Genomic DNA, 24,078 nt, shown 5'->3' with positions numbered 1-24,078 from the left:
CAGTGGATAAATTCTCCCAAATAAACAACACCAATACAAACACCACCAAATACTCCACACGAAGGTCAAGTCGAATGGGAAAATGTGGGTCAGGGTCAGGAGTGGGTCTTCCAGTACAGGGGCCTTGAGCTGTGTCAGCGCAGCCTCCCCCAGCCCTGCACCTGAGTGACTGGTGTTCAGAACTCAGCACCCGGCTGTCTCGGGCTCCCCGGTGTTGGGAGAGGGGGATCCACCAGCGGGGGCCCCCCTAGTCAACACCAGGGCCGTCACCCTCACCCTGCCTGGCTGTCACTGTTTCAGGTGCAGGAGGTACTCCTTGAATCACCTGCTCCAGGAGCCCCAGGGCACCTGGTGGAGCTCACAGGAGGGGCTGGGTGACTGGCTCTGCAGGTGCTGACCCAGAGCACCAGCAGCCTCTGAATATTCACACACTTCCCCAAAACGTGGCACCCACAGGGCCCAGCCCTGCACAGTGGGGATCAGTTCTCAGCTCCCGCGTGCTCACCTGCACCCCACACTGCCTCCCCCTGCCCACTGGAATGCACCTGCACCCCACACTGCCTCCCCCCTGCCCACTGGAATGCACCTGCACCCCACACTGCCTCCCCCCTGCCCACTGGAATGCACCTGCACCCCACACTGCCTCCCCCCTGCCCACTGGAATGCACCTGCACTCCACACTGCCTTCCCCCTGCCCACCGGAATGCGCACATGCCTCTCGCTCTGTTGTCACAGGGACATCGTCCCCACAGCCGTGGGAAACAGAGGCCTCTGCCCTCAAAGCGCCCCTACTGGAGGGAGGGAATACCCTTGCTTTCTGTCTTCCCAGGACAAAGCAGCAGGGGATAAGCCCTCCACAGATGAAAGCAGTCTGAGTGCTACCGCCCTACCACAACGGTTTGCGCAGCTTGATATACTTGAGAGAATGTCTTTAACTTACAAACTGGGAAATAGATTTCCTTCATCTACTAAATAAGGAAGAAAATAGCACATTCAAACTTAGGTAAATGTACAGCAAACCAATGAGATATTTGCTCCTGTCACCGACAAAGACCAACACATTGGCAATCACTGATGTTGGTGAGGGTGCAGGGGGCAGGCACTCTCATGCCTATGTTCTCTGTGGAGGTCAAGACCTGGACAAGCTACTCAGAAAGCCAGCGGACCCCACCTATCAAAGTCTAGAATTCACACATCCTTGGACAAGCAATTTCATTCTTTTATTTTCTAAAGATTTCTTTATTTGAAAGACAGAGTTACAGAGAGGCAAGGCAGGGTCGGGGGTGGGGGTCTTCCATCCAAACTGGCGCCTGTATGGGACTCCAGCACCACTATGCCACAGCACCAGCCTCAGATAATCTTTAAAACAAACAAACAAGGAATTCAGCACTAACTTTAGCTATAATGGAGCAGGTTCATTATCATTGGAAAAAAAGTATAATTTTCCTAAATGTGAATTACTGTTCATTTTTAAACATTCTAGTATATTAAAGTGAGTTGCTTTGAATGTGAGATTTGCACAGGTTCGATCTGGCTGAGGGGATAAGTGCGACCCGGCTCTTCCCAGGGGCATAGCAGGTGCCTGCCGGACTACAGGGCCCTCACAGTGGCAGGTGGCCGCCTGTAAACCCTGCAGGGCAGAGGGAGCAGTGCAGACCAGCCACAGCCTGCGTGGAAGCCCCTGGAAGGGCCCAAGAGGTGTGTGGAAAGTGAGAGAAGAGGTCAGCTGGAGAAACATGTGCCGCTTCCAACAGTGCACACAGAGCCATAAGCAGGCTTGGGCAACCCGTCTTGGCTGTACAGTCAGCTGCCTAGAAGTCGAGCACAGGCCGTGTTTAATGAACAATGAAGAGGGGTGTGGAGCCACGCCATGGGGCCTGACATCAGGTGGCTCCATTAAAGGGGCTTGAAAGGAGAGACAGGGCCCGCTGACTGGGGCGTGGCTGCAGCTCCCGCAGATTTCTTACAGCCTCTGCCGATTGGTTGGCATGGAAAGGAGGGGAGTGAGGAGACAGGGGGAAAAGGCTGTATTTTTAATGACACGGATCCAGATGAGCAGGGCCCCTCGCTAGAGACAGCAGACGCCTCCTGCCTTGGGTGGTGACTGCGGCCCTAAGGTTCTTTGCTCTCGTGGCCACGCACACCCAGTCTCTCCTGTCTTCACTCACGTACTCTATATCCAACTCACCCAGTCACACGTGTTTAGGGCTCGGCCCACAGCGGTCGCTGCACCTCTCCTACTCGTGCCCGCAGGGCTCCGGATTCAGCATGCGTGTGTTCGGTGTGGCTCTAACCGTCCCTTGGTCATTCTTGCTTACTGGCCTGGCCCCTACTTAGAAGCACTAGGAAAATGTCTCGTTCGTTGTTGGATTTTCAGCCCTGGAGGTCACAGATCCAAAGAAGGCGAAGTGTGGAAAGGAATGACAGAGCGAGTGAAGGAGCACGCAGCCCCGCTGAGCCGAGGTGTGCAGCACTGAGCAAGCACTATCCTGGCTGCCCTGCTCCATCTCGACACGGCTCCTGTGGAGAACACATACGTGGCTTAGGCAACACCAGCATCTGACAGTGCTGGCTCCAAGAGGCTGGAGCAGGGAGCAGGTGCCAGACCCAGAGGCTGTGCACACACTCGGCTCAGGGCAACCCCAGGGAGGCCCACACTGGAGCAGGCAGGGAAGTTTTCGGGATGGAGGGGCACACTAAACTCAGGCCCACAGCAATGGGGAGAGGTGGGGCACACTGGACTCAGGCTCATGAGCAGTGGGGACAGGTGGAGAGAGTCGGACTCAGGCTTAGGACCAGTGAGAACAGGCACACATTTTAAATGCACCATTGCCATTTCGAAGATGGGAACTCCTTTAAAGTCTGAAAAAAGCAAAACCAACACAACCATCTGAACAGGTCACATAGAACACGTGTGTCGGACACGCTGCTCAAAACCACTGTTGGCGACAGCAGAATGGGTCAATCATATGTTCTGGCTGAGACAGTGGAAAGGCCTGAGCCCACTTGTGGAAACTGGGCCTTTCCACTCCAAGGAAGCCTCGCTGGTGTCGCGGCGGACGGACAGACCTGCACATTCTGATGTCAGGGCCGCCTGTCTTAGTCCGCTCTGAGCTGCTCTCACAAAACTCCCGAGGAAGAACAAGAACAGAAATCTGCTCTCAAAGTTCTGGAGCCTGGGAAGCCAGACGCCGGGGCGTCAGCCAGGTCCGGGTCTGGCTGCCCGCTGCTCCCAGGGTTGTGCCTTGCCACTGTGTGCTCCTGACAGGGTCCCCGATCCCCACAGGGCAGGAGGCAGAAGGCCAGACCAGGCCCACGCGCCCCCGGCCGAGCCCTTTGCAGTGCTGCTACTCTGCTCACGAGGCAGATCCTCGCCACGAAACACCCCCTGCTCTGCCCACCGTGGGGTGGGTTCCCAACACATGGCACCCACAGACCACAGCACCAGAGGGGATGAGACCCACAGAGACGCGGACCACAACACCCTCACCCCCTTTATTTTTCTCCAGCACACATTACTGATCCGTCTCTTCTCCTACACGCACAGAACACAAACAGGGCAGAAACCCTGCCCCTCTGCACACTGCAAAGGGCAGCACGGGGCGCATGGCAGGGGTCCGCGAGTAGCTGGAGGAGGGAGGGGCCCCATGGATCCATCCACATCTTCTATCTGAAAGCCCTCTGGACTCAAAAGCTGGTTTTTGATGGCTCTCAGTTCCAGACTAAGATGATCAAGCAGAGAAAGCTAGTGAATGCCTGGCGGGGCCAAGAGAGTCGCTCAGCTGGGGGTGCAGAGCAAGTGGCGGGTGACCCTCCCAGCCAGCCCGGAAGCGGCAAGGCATAGGCGTGGTGTCCCCGCCAGTCAGTAGGGACTGGGGTGAATGAAGCCGTGTGTGTGATGCAGCAGAGCAGGACAAGGCCTGGGGAACACAGCTGTCTGTGTCTTGCGAGGAGCTGACTGGGAAGAGGACTGGGAGGGACCACAGGCAGGGCGGGGCTGGTGTGCACAGGCATCGCAGGGTGCTAATGGGGATGCTGTTCCCTGCTCCCTGCACAAAACAGCCCAGAGTGGGCACTGAACCAGGCCTGAGGGTGTCACTTCTTAACTTTTGAATTTGGAACCATGTGAATGTCTCACCTAACTGTAATGAAACTAATTAACTTTTAATGAATGGACCTTCTCTGCCTGGTGCCACAGGCACCTGTAACAGCCATTTAAAACTAAAACTGCAGAGGCCAGCACCGTGGCTCACTTGGCTAATCCTCCACCTGCGGCAACTGCATCCCATATGGGCGCCGGATTCTGTCCCGGTTGCCCCTCTTCCAGTCCAGCTCTCTGCTGTGGCCCGGGAAGGCAGTGGAGGATGGCCCAAGTGCTTGGGCCCCTGCACTCACATGGGAGACCAGTAAGAGGCACCTGGCTCCTGGCTTCAGATCAGCACAGCACCGGCCGGAGCAGCTATTTAGGGAGTGAACCAATGCAAGGAAGACCTCTCTCTCTCTCTCTCCCTCTCTCTCTCACTGTAACTCTACGTGTCAAATATTTAAATAAATAAAAATAAAACTGCAGTCCTGAAGTGGAGCTTTGACTTTTCTGTCTCATGTTCTGTATTACGATGATACAGCTGATGTCACAATCAATAACCTCTTGAATTCCATAGGTACAGAGTATACATGCATCTATATAAGGAAATGCACATGGATCTATAAATGGATACACAATATCTGCATACATGGAGAGAGAAAGAGCGGCTGAACTTATTTTTCAAAATGGATTACTTCACAATAAGGAGTCCAGTGGTGGTAGCACCATGCCTAGATCATTGCTTGCCACCAGGAAAATGACTGGATTCAGAATCTAGACTGCTTTGTCTTAGTTCATTTCTCTTCATGAGGCCTTTCTTAGAATTCACCAAAGGTCAAAAAGCTGCTTTAGCTTGGTTTCCCTTTTGTTTTTCATTTCTTCCTGAAGTCTAAGATACACCCAGAAAAGTAAACCAGCTGAAAATGTGCCACCTGTGGGCACTGGCGCTCACACGTGCTCCCTGCAAGGTAGAGCAGCAGTGTGGTGAGCCTTGTGGTGCAGCAGGTGAGGCCACTGCTTGGGGTGCCAGCAGCCTACTCTGGAGTTCACGTGGGAGAACCAAGTGGAGCTCCTGGCTCCTGCTTTACCCTGGCCTAGCCCTGGCCCAGCCCTGGCCCTTGCAGCCTGTTGCAGGGAAGTGAACCAGCAGATGGAAGATCTCTCTCTCTCTCTCTCTCTCTTTCTCTCTCTTCGATAACTCTGCCTTTCAAATAATATTTAAGTCTTTTAAAAAATAATTTCCTAGGTGATCAAAGGGCTGTGTCCTGGAAACGATGCCTGGGAATGAAATAAAGCCACACACAGCCCACTGGGAAGAAAGGCTGTGGAGAATGGGGATGTCTCTCGCCGGCGCCTCACCCGAAGCCCTCTCCCACTCCTCTTCACGGGACGGTGATGTGCAAGCCAGCAGGACACGGAAACAGGCAAACAGCCCCACCGTGAGGCAACGTGGTACAGGGGCCTTGGATTCCAACCTAGAAGTGCACACTCCTCTGTGTGGTGCCAGTTTGTGTCTCCCAGACCAGAAGCCACATCGGCGCCCATGGCTGGACTCGCTGCATGCTGGGAGCACTTCCTCCATGCCCCCAGCTCTCCCACACACCACACATCCACCACCTGCTGCAGACTGTCCCTGCGAGGGCTGGGCTGGGCAGAGCCACACGGCCCTGTGCTGTGATTCCCAGACCAGGAGCTGCACACGGTGGGGCCACACAGACCCCGTGCACCAGCCACCCCCGTCTTTCCCGATCAAAGCGGCAAGCTTCGTGTGCTGGCTCATCTCTCAGTAGCTCACAGAGGTGAAGGAAACCAAGGTTTCCCTCCTATTCTAGGAGCTTTGCTTTCTTAGCACACATCTAGAGCAACAGCCAAGCTTCGGAACGACTGGACCACCCTGTGTTCCCGCACTCCAGCGGCCGGGGGTGCTGCCCGGGCAGGGCTTGCTGTCTTCCCATGAAACGGAGGTGACGCCACATGCCTGGGCTGGGCCAGCTGAGTGGGAGCAGCCCTGGGTTGGAAAAAGTTATCGAGAGTTTGGGAAGTCATTTAGGAAAGTAGCTCACTGAGGAGCAAATACCAGGTAGCTCTGCAGAGCATGTCTCTGGCTCCACTGGGCTGAAGTCCTCTGCCAGCTCTAAGGCTGGGTCTGGACATGACTGTGCACTTGACCTCTGTGCCCCTCAGGGATGCCCTCAGTGAAGTAGGGCCAGCGTGGTGCTGCAGTGAGCTGAGCTGCTGCCTGCAGTGCCGGCATCCAAATCAGAGCTCTGTTTCCCATCGAGCTTCCTGCTAACGTGCCTGGGAAGGCAGCAGGAGACAGCAATGCCTCCCGCACGGGAGATGAGATGGAGCCTGAGCTCCTGCCTGTTGTAGCCATTTCAGAACTAAATGAGCAGATGGCCGATCTGTCTCTGTCTCTTTCTCTCACTATCATCACTCTGACTTTCAAGTAAACAAACAAATCATAAAAAGAAGTCAGGATGGGCCAGCGCCGCGGCTCACTAGGCTAATCCTCCGCCTTGCGGCGCCGGCACACGGGGTTCTAGTCCCGGTCGGGGCACCGATCCTGTCCCGGTTGCCCCTCTTCCAGGCCAGCTCTCTGCTGTGGCCAGGGAGTGCAGTGGAGGATGGCCCAAGTGCTTGGGCCCTGCACCCCATGGGAGACGAGGAGAAGCACCTGGCTCCTGCCATCGGATCAGCGCGGTGCGCCGGCCGCAGCGCGCCTACCGCGGCGGCCATTGGAGGGTGAACCAACGACAAAAGGAAGACCTTTCTCTCTGTCTCTCTCTCACTGTCCACTCTGCCTGTCAAAAAATAAAAATAAAAATAAAGAAGTCAGGATGGCAAAGTCCCTAGGTCTCAGGGTTATGGTGAGGGCTACACAGGGCCCGCAAGGTACTCAGCACAGCTAACTCCACACAATGCATGCTCATAAAGTGACAGTTGTCTGTCTTTGTAAATGACAACAGCAAAAGGACACATGGCATTCATTGGTCGTGGTCCCAACCTGGGGGGTACTGGAGAAATGGTGTTGAGTGGTCCTGGGGTTAACCTGGGGAGTACTGGTATAGTGGGTGTTGAGTGGTTGTGGTGCTAACCTGGGGAGTACTGGAGAAATGGGTGTTGAGTGATCATGATGTTAACCTGGGCAGTACTGGTGAACTGGGTGTGGAGTGGTCATGGTGGTGCTAATCTGGGGAGTACTGGTGAACTGGGTGTTGAGTGGTCGTGGTGTTAACCTGTGGAGTACCGGTGAAATGGGTGTTGAGTGGCCATGGTGTTAACCTGGGGAGTGCTGGTGAAATGGGTGTTGAGTGGTTGTGGTGTTAACCTGGGGAGTACTGGAGAACTGGGTGTGGAGTGGTCATGGTGTTAACCTGGGGAGTACTGGTATAGTGGGTGTTGAGTGGTCATGGTGCTAACCTGGGGAGTACTGGTGAACTGGGCGTTGAGTGGTCTTTGTGCTAACCTGGGCAGTACTGGTAAAAGCATTAAAGGGAGAGGCTGAAGAGATAGGGGAAGTTTAGAGAGTGACTTGGATCAGTTATGAAGCTGGGAGGGGTCCTGGGGAACGGGGTTGCAGGACTCACAGCTGTACTGGCGGGAGGGCTCCCTGATCGCAAGCCCTGAGGGACGCATTGTACCTATGGTGGGAGGAAGCCCCGAGCATCCAGCAAAAATAAAAACCTCCCAGCGTGCTGTCTCCAGGCACGCAGGAATTACAGTGAAGCTGGAGACAGGGACGCAGCCAGAGGCCCCTCGGAGGTAGGCCGCTGCAGGAGTGCTCGCTGACCGCAGGCTGTCGATGCTGTGTGTTCACGCCGAGTCCATTGCAAAAGGAATCTGTTCCTGCCTTCGCTTACGAAAACACAAAGGCCCTTCTGAGGGAAAGGGTGCATGGTGTAGTTGGTGTGCCAGGTGCACTGGGGTGCATGCATGTGCCTGACGCTGTGGTAGGGGATGGGAGGAAGATAGGGGAGCCGCCCTGGGCACTCAGGAGGAGCCCTCGGGGACAAGTTTGCCCCACTGTTCTTGCAGTGTGGTCCCAGATGGAGAAAACACAAAGGGCCTGAGGTCCGTGGTAGCAGAGAAATCAAACCTTCTGGTCTTGATCTATTCGAGAGGCACACATTTTGGGCATCCCCAAATATATCCATTTACAACCAAGGTTGACAGCCCAATGCCCGCAAAGCGAGGAAAGCGTGTGAAGGAGAGCAGGGCGGCCAGAGGGGTGTGGCACTGACTTCCAGGCTTGAAGGACCACGCTCCACACACAGCTTCCCAAACACACGCGCTTGGCCAAAGGGAACATACGGGTAGCCAGTGTGCACACAGAGTAGACGTGGACACACCTCAGTGGTCCCAGGCCAACTGTCCCAGTTTGGGTCTCAAAAGATCCAGGAGAAACCAGATGCATTTTAGAGACCTCGATGGAACAGCAAGTGAAAAGTCCCAATATTTTCCCATCTACATGTTGATACAAGCAACAATTTAGCCCTTAGATGTCCATGGCCCCAGTGAAAGGAAGGAGGTCTCTCACCTCCAGCACCAGCACTGTTTGAAATGTTGTTTAATGGTGCTGATGAAATGTTTGTTGAATGAATAAATAAGGGTTTAAGTAGAGCAAAGCAGTAACTGGAGGAAAAACAACCTCCTCCCAGGTTATAAAACCAAGGGGTGGCTCCCGAGCGCTAACCTTCCTCTCCCCCTTTGAGATTTACTTTCAACACCAAGTCTCTCTTACCAGGTCAAGGACTCTGGGAGGACGCCCTCCTCCCACGGCTGTGCAGAGATCAGAGAACATGGCAGTGTCCCAGGATCTGCTGCTTGCAAAGCATTCACGCGGACTTGGTCCTCTGGGACCAGGACAAGGACCTGCAGGGCTCCTGACATTGTGGTCCGGTCACAGGGGAAGGGGGGGGGCGACCTACTTCTGGAGTTGAGGGGAGAAAACATTTGGCTGGTGCCAAATGATGAGCCGTGGTGGTCATTACCCACCATGGAAGCAGCAGGTGAATAACTCCTTTGTAAAAGGACCCAGAGCGGGAAGGAGGAAGTCAGAGACAGAGGCTGGGCCTCCACAGCTGCCCAGCAACCATCCCGGGCAATCTCCAAGCACTCAGGAGCCTACATTCACACACATGCTCGCACCCCTGCATGCCCCTCACATGGGCACAGCGCTCCAGGGCAAGCTACGTCCAGGGACAGCACTCGACTGGCAGCAGCTGTGAATTTTTCAAATGTTAGCCTGGGTCGTAATACATGTTTTTAAACCTAAGGCTACCAGTTTAAAATCTCTCCTATGCGTTGCTGAATTTGGGGGGAGCTGGAAACCGAGTGTCTGAATTCAGCGTTTCCTCGCAGTCAGAGTCCGGACACCGGCCCCTAGTCCCAGTCCCCATCACTGTCGCAGTACTCACGAGGCTAGCACCACGACCACTCCACACCCAGTTCACCAGTACTTCCCAGGTTAACACTATGACTACTGAACACCCAGTTCACCAGTACTGCCCAGGTTAACGCCACGACCACTCAACACCCACTACACCAGTACTCCCCAGGTTAACACCACGCCACTCAACAACCATTTCTCCATTTCTCCCCAGGTTAACACTATGACTACTGAACACCCAGTTCACCAGTACTCATGGGTCAACACCACGACTGCTCAACACCCATTCCCCAGTACTCCCCAGGTTAACACCACGACCATTCAACACCCACTTCACCAGTACTCCCCAGGTTAACATTAGCACCACCATGACCACTCCACACCCAGTTCACCAGTACTGCCCAGGTTAACATCATGATCACTCAACACCCATTTCTCCAGTACTCCCCAGGTTAACACCACGACCACTCAACACCCAGTTCACCAGTGCTCCCCAGGTTAACACCATGACCACTCAACACCCATTTCTCCAGTACTCCCCAGGTTAACACCACAACCACTCCACACCCATTTCCCCAGTACTCCCTAGGTTAACACACAACCAAACACCCATTTCTCCAGTACTCATCAGGTTAACATATAACCAGTCAACACCTATTTCACCAGTACTCCCGGGTTAACACACAACCACTCAACACCCATTTCACCAGTACTCACCAGGTTAACACCACAACCACTCCACACCCATTTCTCCAGTACTCATCAGGTTAACATGTAACCAGTCAACACCTATTTCACCAGTACTCCCGGGTTAACACACAACCACTCAACACCCATTTCACCAGTACTCACCAGGTTAACACCACAACCACTCCACACCCATTTCTCCAGTACTCATCAGGTTAACATGTAACCAGTCAACACCTATTTCACCAGTACTCCCGGGTTAACACACAACCACTTAACACCCATTTCACCAGTACTCACCAGGTTAACACCACAACCACTCCACACCCATTTCACCAGTACTCATCAGGTTAACATATAACCAGTCAACACCTATTTCACCAGTACTCCCAGGTTAACACACAACCACTTAACACCCATTTCACCAGTACTCACCAGGTTAACACCACAACCACTCCACACCCATTTCTCCAGTACTCATCAGGTTAACATATAACCAGTCAACACCTATTTCACCAGTACTCCCGGGTTAACACACAACCACTCAACACCCATTTCACCAGTACTCACCAGGTTAACACCCCAAGCTGTCAACACCCATTTCTCCAGTCCTCGCCAGGTTAACACACAACCAGTCAACATGATAACTGAACTGTGCCTTCATGGTGGAAATCCAGCCACTGGGGCAGATGGCGCAACCTCATGCCTAGTTCTAGCTGACCTGAGGTCTCTGCTGGCGATGGGGGTAGGTGAATCGAAGATCTCCCCTCCCCTTGCTCTCTTTGCTTTCAGATTTAAACTTGAGTTACTTATCAGAAGCAAAAGGACTATGTCTGCTTCATGCATTGCATCTAAGGGGCACATCCCATTAGCCATCATCTCTCTCTTTTTTTTTTTTTTTTTACTTATTTGACAGGTAGAGTTATAGAGCCATCATATCTTTTTAATTCACCATTTGGGGGCAATTTCTCTCTCTCTAGGTTTCTCAGGTGTTTTTATTTGGGTAAAAGATTCCAAATTCTGTTTCAGACGTTTCAGCTGTTCTATAAGCTATTTATGGTCGTGGCATACTGGTTTTTTTTTTTAAAGAGGGTGTTTTTATTATTTTAAAATCAATGCATTTTCGTTGTAAAAATATATTTGGAAAATACAGTAACACAACTGCTGTGGCCGTTCAGATTTCCTTCCCAGCGGGGTTTCACACGCAGCCCTTGTCCACACCTGGCATGGAACGCTAGTGGCACACCGCAAAGGGCTCCTTGAGAACCAGAGCATTGCGCGGGTTCAGGGTACAGCTGAATCCGGACGTCCCTGGGAGCTCCCCTAAAGGCGGCCCTGGCCTTTGACAGGTGCTTGGCCGGCCTTGGGCAGCATTCCTAAGGACCTGGCCTGGGCGTGATCCCGGGTCGGGGTCGAAGACTGGAGGGCCAGGGCGCGGGTGCGTTGCAGACCCGAGCGACCTACCGAGCGGCTGCCCTGCTTTTGTTTATTCTGCGCCCGGCACCCCTGCCCGCCTGGAGAGCGACCCCGCCTCCTCCACGGGGCGCAGGGCGGGTCTGCGGCCCGGGGCGCCCTGCCCGAGCTCTGCGGATAAAGCGCTGTCGCCGCAGGAAGGCACAGCACGGGCTCACCGCGACAGTCGCAGGGCACCGCACACGAGTCCCCACACCACGAGGATGGCACCCGTCGAGGGCAAAAAGGCCAAAAGGGTGAGTCCGAGGGACACTTGGGAGCCAGGTGCAGGCTTGGAGCAGCTCGGGCGCCCAGGGCTTCTCGGCGGGACCCCGAGACCTGAGCGCCGGCACTCCTGCGCCGTGCCCAGGGCATGCCCCGAGGCCCCTCGCCATCCAGACCCCAGCCCACTTGGGACAGTGCGGCGCCCAGACTCCACCACGGAGGGCTCGGGCGCCCCGCGTCCTGAGCAGACCGTCCCGAGAATGCCTGCGCCCAGCCTGCGGCGCTGCCCGCTGGGTGTAGGGGGTTCGGGCGCACTGTGGTGTCAGCTGTGGCCGGAACGTGCAGAGTGAAATGGGCAGAGCCGCTGTGAGGTTCAGAAGGGCCGCTAAGGAGAAGAAAAACACGCACACCCAGACCAGACGGCGCGGATCCTGTTGGGGAGCGCACGCGGGGATGGGGCGGGGACAAAAAGGAGGATGCGTCTGGCCTCCCTCCAGGAAGGCCTGCTCCCTCCAGGAAGTCAGAGAGCACGGGGGACCTGGAGGAAGCTCCTGGCTCCTAGCTTCAGCCTGGCCCAGCCCCAGTCATTGCGGCCATCTGAACCAGAGGATGGAAGACCTCTGCCTCAAAAATTAAAAACTATATGCATATTTTAAAATATATATATATATATATAAAAACAAGCATATGCGCTGACGCATAGATGCAAGGCTTTGCTACACAACAGCTGCTCTCCTGCAGGTGGCGCTGCACACAGAGCCCTGCCCCAGTGTCCATCCAGGGGCAGGGCACGGCCCCCGGCACGTGCACAGCAGCCCGCAAATTATCATTATAGATGCATTTTTAAGGGTAAATGTACACCCATTTTTTTCTGAGAATTAGGACTGTACTAAAATAGGAAACTGTCTTTTTGCCCCCTCTGGGATCCCAGGGCATCCTGGAACGGTTAAACGCCGGCGAGGTTGTGATCGGAGATGGAGGCTTTGTCTTTGCGCTGGAGAAGAGGGGCTACGTGAAGGCGGGGCCCTGGACCCCGGAAGCTGCCGTGGAGCACCCAGAGGCAGGTGGGTACGGCGTCAGCTCCACGTTCTCAAGAGCTGTATGTGGGCTGAGCCCAGGCACGGGAGGGCTCACACACAGGGCAGCCGCAGGCTCCCGGCCCCGCCCCCCTCTAGGTGGGTGGAGACCCTGGCTATGGCCTCCCCCTCTGCCCCACCCTCTCCCCAGCCCAGGTGACTTCCAGGTCCATTCCGAGGAGGCAGCCAGTGCTTCATTCTGAGCTCATGTGCAAAGAGCTCCTCTTCTCCTCCCCAGCACCCCACTCCCTGGCCACACCTGCTGTCTCCTGCCCATGCCAGTGCAGTGTCCATGGCCCATTCTCCCCCAGAGCCACCCTGGCCCTCACCCACGCGGGGCTCCACACACCATATCATAACCATGCTTGCAGATAAGCCCTCCACGTCGTGCTAGCCTCACTCTACTTGTTTCCAAGTTTTTATTTATTCTCTTATACTTGGAAGGCAGAGACTGACGGAGATCTCTGCCGCTTCACTACCCAAGAGCCCACCACAGCCAGGGCAAGGCCAGCCTGAGGCCAGGACCAGGAACTCCATCCAGGTCCCCGTGTGGGTGGCGGGAACCCAAGTACTTGGGCCATCACCTGCTGCCTCCCCGCCACATTTGCAAAAGCTGCATCAAAAGTGCCAAATAGCTGGGCCTCAAACCAGGCGACTTAGCCTGCCACTGCACAAGGTCACTTTGTGACCATGAATCTACACTGGCCAGGGAGGGAGTAGGCGGTGGGTGGGGGATCCTGATGATGTCTCCTCAGACAGAGGCCTCCTCATGTCCCCTGGCAAGGGGCAGGCGTGGCCCTGTCTGCAGCCCCCAGAGTCCATGGGGCCCTGGTCTTCCCAGTGCCGGAAGGAGCCTGCCTGTGTGTCGCCTCCCCTACTCGCAGGTCCCGCTTCTAACAAATCAGACTTTGCAAAGCAGCCTGGCTTGGCAGAGGCTCTGCCTCTCTGCGGCTCCGCTCCTGCCCAGCTTGGCCCTGGGCTGCTCTCTGGCTTTGCCTGCTCTGTAGCCACAGGGAGTGCGCCTCTTTGGTGCCATACAAGAGACCCCGAGACTTTCACCCTGCAGTGCGTTCTCCCGAGCACGGGTGCCCAACGACAGCCCCCAGGATGGCTGCTTCCCCAGCCCATCCTGCCTTGCTTGCCTCTGAGAGCCAGCACCTACTGGTACCCACTGCACCTGCTAGTGCCTCCCCTTCTGGGCAGCCAGCCCAGCTCAGCATGGTGAACTCTGTCAAGGGGGCAGGCACTGAGCCGCAGCGCTCCCCTGCGGCCAGCAGCGGGTACTCCTGCCTAAGGGCCCCGTGAGTGGCTTCCTGAGGTAGCCCCAGCTCCAAGTGCTGCAGGCCAGGTGCTCAGGAGGTGGACTGAGTGGGGCACTTCTGGCCAGGAGTTGTGCCCCGAGGGTGCTCTTCAGAGACTGTCCTTGAGGGGGAAGCAGAGCAAGGCTGGCCTGAGGCTAACCGAGGCCTCGGCCGAGCCTCCAGGAACTCCGGAGCTGGACCGCAGAGTTACCACAAATTGAGGTGAGGCACTGGGACCCTGTGTCAGCCCAGCACTCCACCCCTCGCCAGGGTAGCTGAGTGTGGGCAGGCCTGTTAGGATGTTGGGAGGACTAAGTACGTTACAGGAGGGTCTTAAGACAGTTCATGGGAAATGCATATTATGAAAAAATTATGCATGGATTTCAATTTTTTGGTACCACACTTAGCTTTTAATTCCAATTTCCAAGAACTTTTTGAAGTACCGAGCGTCTAAAACAGCACCCGGATGTTTTTGGCGCTGTGCACTTTGCCGTTGAGCCTGCTGGCTGTTGTTCCTGATGGTGCCCTTGGTGGCAGGTGGGCTTCTGCGGAGGGTGTGCAGAAGTACCAACAGTCGGCCCCTCATCCCCTCCCCCCCAAGCAAACGGCTGTGAAGCCCAGCAGAGCTGCACAAGGCTTACCTCCTCCTTACAGACACAGGGAAAATGCTGCATCCCTCCAAACACAGAAGATGAAACTCACTCAGATTATGGTCTCCCCAGCAGTTTGTTAGAAATGACAAACTGGGCAAACGTTCGGATCACTGGTCAAGATGGCCACATCCCCTGTCAGCGACCATGAGAGCAAACCTCAGCTCTGGCTGCCGACTCCACTTTTCTGCCAAGGCACAGCCTGGGAGGCAGTGCTGATGGCTCAGGTCGCTGGGTCCTGCCACTTACGTAGGAGACCCGGATGGAGTGCCCAGCTCCTGGCTCTAGCCCAGCCTAGCCCCAGCCTTCGCAGGCACTGGCGGAGTTAAGCAGCAAATGGCAGCTCTCTCTTACAGGACACTTTTAGAATGAGATTCCCGGGCTGCCCGGCAGAGGCTGGGTCTAGTGTGCTGAGGGGGAGCCCAGGAACCCACAGCACCATCACTGCTCGGTGGCCGTGGAACACAGCGGAACGAGCCATCAGGAACCAGAGTGACATCGCAAACCCACTTGTGGTTTTCCACTTAGGCACTGCCCGCCAGGCTACACTCAGAATAAAGCATTTCTTGGGCATAACTAACGTTAAAGATGAGCTACCTTGGCCCAGACTCTGTCATGGAGACAAAGTAAGATTTTGATCGAAGCCTCAAGTTTGTTTTGTAAGTCACTCTTGTTCCACAGTGCTGTGCTGTAGAGCCTGCTGTACCAGGCTCCTGCACGCTGTTCAAGCAGAGACAGGCGGCCATCTCATCCCACACTGAGGCCCACGCCACCAGACCTGCCCTCTGGCTACACCAGGCTGATCACAGCCTCGCTCCTTGGTTCACCCCAGGCTGGTCTCCGTTTGTCCTCCGCTCCTGGCAACCTCTCCCCATCCCCAACCCTTCTGGGCTCCAGGACTGGCCACCGGTGACCTCCCCCCATGGAGTGCCTGCGCTCACACAGGTCCCTCTGCGGGGAGCACCTTGCCCTGGCTGGCAGACACACCATGACTGCTGGTCTGTGGGGCAGCCCTAGTCACTCTGTACCTCCCCGTGCTGTCTCCCCGCAGTGCGCCAGCTGCACCGTGAGTTCCTGCGGGCGGGCTCCAATGTCATGCAGACCTTCACCTTCTACGCAAGCGAGGACAAGCTGGAGAACAGGGGCAACTACGTGGCCGAGAAGCTGTCGGTGAGTGGGACGGCACACGGGGGAGAGGTATACCGTCTCTGCAGACCACGGGAAGGCAGCTCATGGAGCACCTCCAAAAGGGGGCGTTTGCTGTCAGTAGTACCCCCTTCCCTGGGGGAGGATGCGGAGCAACGTGCCCCCTCTCAAGTGCTTCCAGCCCTGGGGTCTCAGTGCCACCCAGGGAGGGCAGGGAGCTCAGAGGCCCCAGGGGGTGGTAAGCTGCTGACCCAGCTGCCACCCTCTGAGAGGCAGGGCAAACCCCCACCCCATCAGGGCTGGGACCCCTTGCCCGGACCTGACAGGCGGTGCTCCGGATGCCTGGTCTGTGCCGCCATGGCTGCTGGGTCTTGGGTTTGCCGTTGTTTTAGGGTAAGGGTCCAGTTTTAGTGTCTAAATCATTAGGACAGACCCAACTGGTTATGCATCTATCAGCTGATTGAGAAACTACACAACAACAAAAGACCAAGCGCTCTGTGATCTTTCTAACTGAACTGTACATATTTTTAACCATACAAGCAACCCCTCCTCTTCCTCTTCCTCCACAGTCTGCTGGGCAGTCCTCCAAGTCCGGCCCAGGCATGAAGATGGCAAACTAGACCCTTTAAGTGAGACCCTTGTCCTCTCACAGGTCTTGGGTGTCACGTTGCGTCCTAAATGCTGCCCTGAGATTTAGTCGCTGTCCTTAGGATCAGCACTGTCACTGCAAACTTCTCAGCTGGTGGAGTACAGACCATCACTTTCTGGGATAAACACACAACTGAGACCAGGGCATGTGAACCTTTCTTTAACTTCATGTGAACGCATAGATGCCTGGTGTCCCCTGTCCCCCCCATTTCAGGGTCAGAAAGTCAATGAGGCTGCCTGTGACATCGCACGGCAAGTGGCCGATGAGGGCGACGCTTTGGTGGCAGGAGGCGTGAGCCAGACCCCGTCCTACCTCAGCTGCAAGAGCGAAGCTGAAGTGAAAAGCATCTTCCAGCAGCAGCTGGCCGTCTTCATGAAGAAGAATGTGGACTTCCTGATTGCCGAGGTGAGCGAGGTCACGGTCAAAAACAACTCAAGCACGCGGGGTGCACGGCCTTGCCTGTGCTGCTGAGAGGGCATGGGGATGGGCGCCAGTCAGGACCGGCAATATTAGCCTTCAAAATCTTTCCGGGGGGGCCCAGCACTATGGCACAGTGGGTTAAGCTATGGCCTGCAGTGCCAGCATCCCATATGGGTGCCAGTTCGAATTCTAGCTGCTCCACTTCCTGCCCAGCTCCCTGCTAATGCTCCTGGGAAAGCAGCAGAAGATGGAAGAATAAATGCTTAGGTCCCTGCTACTCAAGTGGGAGACCCGGATGGAACTCCAGGCTCCTGGCTTTGGTTTGGTCTAACCCCAGTTGTTGCTAGCATTTGGAGAGTGAACCAGTGGATGAAGCATCTGTGTGTGTGTGTGTGTAAACTACTTTTCAAATAAAATCTTTTAAAAAAATTTTTTTCTCCCTGGGGCTTTGGCTAAACTTAAGTCAATCTAATGAAGTCCTTTGCGAATTCTGGACTGAAATTCCCACTAGCAAATCATCCCTTATATAGAAACTGCTCGCGAGTGGCAGCCCGGTTAGAGAAGCTTGAAGTTGCTGGCCACGCGGGCGGCCCCACTAGGACGGGGACTCACGGTGCCCTCCCTGGTTTCAGTATTTCGAGCACGTTGAAGAGGCCGTGTGGGCAGTGGAGACCTTGAAAACATCCGGCAAGCCGGTGGCAGCGACCATGTGCATCGGGCCTGAGGGCGACCTACACGGTGTGTCCCCTGGCGAGTGTGCCGTGCGCCTGGTGAAAGCAGGTGAGGGCAGAGCCCGTGGGCTCCTGGTGGGCAGGGCTCTCAGGGTGGCACAGGCACGTCCCCAAGCGGTCACCTGTACCGGGGTACCAGGTCCAGCAGAGGAAAGGTAGGAACATAAGCGCCCCAGCTTTCGAGAGGGGCAGCTGGATCCACACTTGTAGGCTCAGCCTGAGACCAGAAGAATATTCTGGAACGTTGAAAGAAGCAGTAGAACGTGAGACATTTTACTTTAAACTTGGCTCCAGTGGAGGCCTGGAGCATCAATAACTTTAGTTAGCTGGCTTCTCCGTCAGAGTTTTTCTACTCTCATAAATTATGAGTATGTTTTACTTTTTGTAATTCATATAGAAAATTTAAAAAAAAAAAAAAACACCGTTGATAGGAAACACAGACCAACAAATAAGTCTGGTGGAATTTCCATTCCCAGTGCTGGGTTTCATTTCGATTAGAAGACGCTCAGGGAGCATTTTCTAAGGTGCCTCACTTTGGACCCCAAGGAATCCCGCAGTGTTGGTGGACGGGCCAGGCTCACCCCATGAAACAGAATCTGTGACTGAATGCTGTTTAACATCTGATTCCTGCCCAGAACCTGACTTCTCACACAAGCCCCTTGGCATCCAGGAGACTGGATGTCTAGACCTAGGAACGAGATTGTACAACCCCAACTCTTGGCGGGAAGTGTAAAACCAGGGCAGAAGCAATCAGCTCGTATCAGACGAGGGCTCCTAGGGGTGTTAGAGAGAGAGCTGGGGGATGTTAGAGAGAGAGCTGGGGGGTGTTAGAGAGCTGGGGGTGTTAGAGAACTGAGGGTGTTAGAGCTGAGGATGTTAGAGAGCTGAGGATGTTAGAGAGCTGAGGGGTGTTAGAGAGCTGGGGGGTGTTAGAGAGGGCTGGCAATGTTAGAGAGCTGGGGGTGTTAGAGAGAGCCGAGGGATGTTAGAGAGCTGAGGATGTTAGAGAGCTGAGGGGTGTTAGAGAGAGCTGGGGGGTGTTAGAGAGGGCTGGCAATGTTAGAGAGCTGGGGGTGTTAGAGAGAGCTGAGGGATGTTAGAGAGAGCTGGGGGGTGTTAGAGAGGGCTGGCAATGTTAGAGAGGGCTGGGAGATGGGGGCCACCAGTGAGCCTACAGCTCCAAGCCCTGGGACTGAAACAGAAGTGGATAAGCAAAGACGACAGAGCCCCAGACACTTCAGAGTTCCCACTCAGCCTTGCAAAGTCTGCCTGGGAGGAGGGAGCAACACCCCGAGGGCGTGGGGGCCTCGGGAGCCAGGAGGAGCAGGTGGAGGAGAAGGAAGCCGTCACTGCGCTGAGTGCTGCTGGCACGTTCGGCGAGGCGGGGAAAGAGACACAAGTGCTGGACCTGGCAAGACTGAGGCCATCGCTGACCAGGACAAAGGCTACTGCAGAGAAACTGTGGGGAGTCAGGCCCCCGGAGCAAACATAGGAGCAAACTGCGATGCAGCCTGTGGGGACCACCGAGATACCCACCACCGAATGCTGGGCACCACTGGGTTGCGACATTGGCTGCTCCTGGAATCTAACATTAGGTCACTCTCGTTGCATCCAGAAACATTGCCACCTGGCCTGTTTCTTGGTGTCTCCAGATGCAAGACACAAGATCCTAGGCCATGAGCCCAACAATTATAGATGCTTCTGGAGTGGGAACGCTCCAGGAATCCCTCAACAGATGAACGAATAAAAGTATCAGACGACGGGAAACTACTCAGGCATGGAAAGGAGCAGAGCCGTCATACACGCTGCGGCGAGAGAGAACCTGGAAGACAGCTCATCGAGTGACGTAAACCAGCCACAAAGGAACAGATAGCGTAGAACTACTCAGAATGAGCGAACCCACAGAGAGAAAGACTAGAGACTACCAGGGGGAAGGGGAGAGGGAAATGGGCTGTGATTGCTTAATGGGTACCAAGTTTCTCTTTGGCAGGACGAAAGCTTTTGGAAAACTTGGTGGTGGTGTTTGCACAACGCTGAAAACGAAATGCATGCCACTGGACTGTGCACTAAACGTGGTCAGAACAGCCAGCTTATGGGACACACATTGCACCACAATTTCTTTAATTTAAAAAAAGAAGTTAGAGAATTCTTCCCATTCTGAGATGATGGGATAAGAATGAGAGGGTGACGCTGCCTGCTCGAATCTTTCGGAGGAAAACAGTGCGAAAATTGCATCTCACAGCTGCCAGGATAAACCACCCTTGCACCCATTGTAATTGAGAACATGACTGTAAAGTTAGTTTAAAAGAAAAAAAAGAGAGAGAGATGTCCGCAACACTGTTTTCTCACTACATCAAACTTCTCAGCGAAGGATTTTAATTTTCAAAGAAAGTGCTACAAGGACACCCAGGGCCCTGTGACTGTGGGAGGGGCCGACACGTGACGGAGACACCTGTCACAGTGCCCCAATCACCTGGAGCAGTTCAAGTCACAGGACTTCTTGAGATTTTTGTTTGTTTGTTTGCAAAATTGCCAATCCCAGAGACAAAATTCCTGCTAGAAATCCCATTTCTGAGGACTTCCCCAAATTCTCTCTCTACTCTCATGCTCGCGGCCGCTCACGCTGGGGGGTGGGGGGTGGGGGGTGTGGTGGGGTGGGATGGGGTGTCACAGGTCTGGTGCAGGAGTGTGTGCTCCAGCTTTCCCGGAGCAGGGCAGACAGCGTCTGCAGTGCCGGGACAGTGCCGGGCTCACAGGCAGAAGGCTCACGATGGAGACCTGCCGAGATCTCAAGTCAGAGCAGAGCTCTACAGATGGAGGGCTTATGTGTAGAACAGGTGGTCCGCCAGGCGTGCAGGGGCCACACGCCAGCATCCTGAGAGCGGTCACCTCCTGCCGTGACTGATCCTTCTGGCCCAGGGCGGGAGGGGGCGGCACTTTGTGGGGAGAGGGAACACAGGCTCCTGTTTCCAGTTCAGCACTCCCAGGGAGAGCTGCCTGGCCGAGCAGCAGGTGTACCCAGGCCCCCACGCCCCAGACTGAGCCCTGGTTCTCACCCCCAGGGGCGTCCATCGTGGGTGTGAACTGCCACTTCGACCCCATGATGAGCCTGCAGACGGTGAAGCTCATGAAGGAGGGCCTGGCAGCCGCCCGCCTCCACGCCTACCTGATGAGCCAGCCCTTGGCCTACCACACCCCGGACTGCAGCAAGCAGGGCTTCATCGACCTCCCCGAGTTCCCGTTCGGTGAGTCACGGCGAAGGCGCGGTCTCTTTGTTGGACAGATGGCTGTGTCTAGGACAGGGAGCTGCCGCATGGTCAGGAGCTGGCTGCGCCTCACCCACTGGCCCTCGTGTCTGCCCCTGGGTGGTGCCCAGCAGCGGAAGGAGGGGTGACCAGCATGCACGAGGCCCCTGGGCTCAGAACAAGCGCCTCTATGCAGACAACAGGGTCAGCAGAGCTGTGGGCTCCTCTGGATCTTGGTTTTCCCTTTGGGCCAAGGATGCCGGCCATCCCCCAGGTCCTTTCCTCCAAGTCTGGTTACCACCCCAGGGCAGTACTGCAGAGCTGCCGGGGCCAGGGCCCAACACCATCCCAGTGACCATGTGGCCAATGGGAAAGGCAGGAACACGCAGGCAGAGCGAGTGGATACTCCCATTTGGGCAGAGGGCAGCGGCCCTGAGCCTGGCCGAATGAGGCTGAGTCCATCCTGAAACCCAGGCCAGAGAGGCCAGTGCCTGCGCCCTTCTGTGATCCCCATGGGTGCCCCGCACTCCCTAGGAGCCTTCAGAACAGTCTCAAGGTAATCACCCCAGAATGACCGAGGGGAGGAGCAAGGCCTTGGTGCTGCCTGTGGCTGTACCACACAGGGCTACAAACTCGGTGTCTCGCAGACAAACCTTTAAAGAGATATGAGTGATGGGGTTGGCTGGCATTGTGGCAAAGCGGGTTAAGCTGCTGCCTGCAGCACTGGTAACCTATATGGACACAGGTTCAAGTCCTAGCTGCTCCACTTCCCATCCATCTGCCTAACGCACCTGGGGAAAGTAGCAGAAGATGGCCCAAGTGCTTGGGCCCCTGCACTCATGTGGGAGACCTAGATGAAGCTCCTGGCTCCTGGCTTTGGCCCCAGCCATTAGGGCCATTTGGGGAGTGAACCAGCAGATGGAAGATCTCTCTCCTTTTCCCTCTGTAACTATGCCTTTCAAATAAATAAAATAAATCTCTTTAAAAAAAAAGACTTTAGAGGCAGACAGAACTCCCATTTGCTGTTCACTCCTGTAACAGCCTCAGGTTGGGGCTGAAGTTGGGGAGCCTGGAACTCCATCCAGGTCTCCCACTCCAGTGGCAGGGACCTAGCCACTGGCACCATCGCTGCTGCCTCCCAAGGTGTGCATTAGCCGGAACCTGCAAGGCGGGGAGCCACGGCGGCAAACACTGAGCGGCCGGCGGGTGCAGAACCCTAGAGCCAGGCGCCGACACCCGGCATCCGTGCTCACAGTGCACACCGCTCCTTGCAGGCCTGGAGCCCAGGGTAGCCACCAGATGGGACATCCACAAGTACGCGCGGGAGGCCTACAACCTGGGCGTCCGCTACATCGGCGGCTGCTGCGGCTTCGAGCCCTACCACATCAGGGCCATCGCCGAGGAGCTGGCGCCAGAGAGGGGCTTCTTGCCCCCGGCCTCGGAAAAGCATGGCAGCTGGGGCAGCGGCCTGGACATGCACACCAAACCCTGGATCCGAGCGCGGTGAGCGTGCGCTGGGGAGAGGGCTGCGGGGGGCATGGCTTCGGCAGGGGCGTGGCTTGGGCGGGGCCGGGCTTGGTGGGCGGGGCTTGACTGGATAGGAGAGGAGATGGAGAGGAGCAGAGCTTGGCGCAGAGAAGCCCCAAGTTTAAGAATAGCCGGCCACAGTGGGATGGGGTACCGAGGGGCAGCCTTTTGAGATTCCCTCCTTCCACCGGTGCTACCTTGTCCCGCAGGTAGCGGAGCTGCAGGGGCGCACATGGCCGGGCAGGTAGCAGGGTGCAAGGGAGCCTTCCAAAAGGGCTGCCAGGCGCTGGGGCCCGCCCCTAAGACAGACCAGGAAACCGAACCGAACCAGAAAGAGGCGGGGGGTATGCGTGGGAACAGGTAGCAGTTGGCACACGGCACGCACATCCAACAGATGCAGCGTAGGGGCCCGGCCGGGATCTGTGGCCGTGCCTTGCCGCTCACGCTCTGAAGCCCAGCGGCCGGGCTCTGACCGGGGCGCTTTGTCTACAGGGCCAGGAGGGAGTACTGGGAGAACCTTCGGATCGCCTCGGGCAGGCCGTACAGTCCTGCTATGTCCAAGCCGGATGCCTGGGGGGTGACCAAGGGCACGGCGGAGCTGATGCAGCAGAAGGAAGCCACCACGGAGCAGCAGCTCAGGGAGCTGTTTCACAAACAGAAGATCCAGTCTGCCAAGTAGCCGCAGCGCCCCGGGCCCGCGGAGGAACAAGGCCATTGTTCCCCCTTGCCAGTGGCATCACTGGCTGAGCTTAAGAGAATTGCAAGTAGCACTTGATAGCTTTAGAAGCTTGCTTTATAAGTTCACTAAGAAGCAAAAAAAAAAAAAAAAAAAGAGTAGGAATGGGTTTGTCCAGCACCTACCAGGTACGAGGTGTTATGTGAATGTCATGGAAGTGCTGTGGCCGCTTCAGGGGACATCGACTGTCACAGCGACTTAGTCCCCGTCGGGGCCAGAGCACTGTGGGAAGTGACTTCCAAGCCTTCCTAAGAAACCCACCTTAGATAATGAGCCAATCACCACTGAAATAAAACGTGTGATCCGTTCTGCCGTGTCCTCTCCCATTCATAACGACAGCCTGCTGCCTGCAACCCTTGGCACTGGCTCCTGGGACCCTGCAAGGGTCTCAATGCAGTTTGAACAGCATGGCTGGGTGGGGGGAGGGGGGCTTCCGACATGGGGGCTGCGTTACCAGAGTCATCCGGCGCCTGAGCAGAACGGATCCAAAGTCTGGCTCTCAGAACTCCGGGGCCACTCTCAGCACAGAGAAATGTAAAACTATGGGGAGTAGGGAGTAGGGAGCCCAGACTGCTTATCTGGGCTTTCTCCATGCTGCTCAAAGCCAGAGCTGCCTCAGAGCCTCACTCAGGAAGGCCGAGGAGTGGTGAATCCGTGGTACTTTCGTAGCTTGAATGTACACACGTAACAACGGGGGTTGGGCTTGGTGAGGCAGTAAGGGAGGCCCCCACTTGGGGCACCCGTCTCTCGTATCAGA

The 24,078-nt window shown here is 55.7% G+C and overlaps 1 protein-coding gene and 1 long non-coding RNA gene across 2 annotated transcripts; one reads left to right on the top strand and one right to left on the bottom strand.

Annotated features, from left to right (window-relative positions):
• Window positions 1-1,224: 1,224 nt before the first annotated feature.
• Window positions 1,225-10,903, bottom strand: LOC133774641 (uncharacterized). The gene is made up of 3 exons (XR_009868105.1): window positions 10,734-10,903; window positions 2,189-2,520; window positions 1,225-1,359 (listed from the first exon to the last, which is right to left on the bottom strand). It is a non-coding gene; the product is annotated as an uncharacterized LOC133774641 (long non-coding RNA).
• An 838-nt stretch (window positions 10,904-11,741) lies between these two features.
• On the top strand, window positions 11,742-23,629 carry BHMT (betaine--homocysteine S-methyltransferase). The gene is made up of 8 exons (XM_062212512.1): window positions 11,742-11,872; window positions 12,772-12,904; window positions 15,919-16,037; window positions 16,876-17,067; window positions 17,715-17,862; window positions 20,876-21,058; window positions 22,333-22,561; window positions 23,078-23,629. Exons 1-8 carry the CDS (start codon window positions 11,840-11,842, stop codon window positions 23,262-23,264), a joined length of 1,224 nt encoding a protein of 407 aa, XP_062068496.1. The 5' UTR covers window positions 11,742-11,839; the 3' UTR covers window positions 23,265-23,629.
• Window positions 23,630-24,078: the final 449 nt, after the last annotated feature.

The sequence above is a fragment of the Lepus europaeus genome, chromosome 15, assembly GCF_033115175.1.
Source record: "Lepus europaeus isolate LE1 chromosome 15, mLepTim1.pri, whole genome shotgun sequence".
Lineage (NCBI taxonomy): Eukaryota > Metazoa > Chordata > Mammalia > Lagomorpha > Leporidae > Lepus > Lepus europaeus.
Note: the sequence above shows the minus strand (reverse complement) of the source record. Positions and strands in the feature narration are given on the sequence as shown.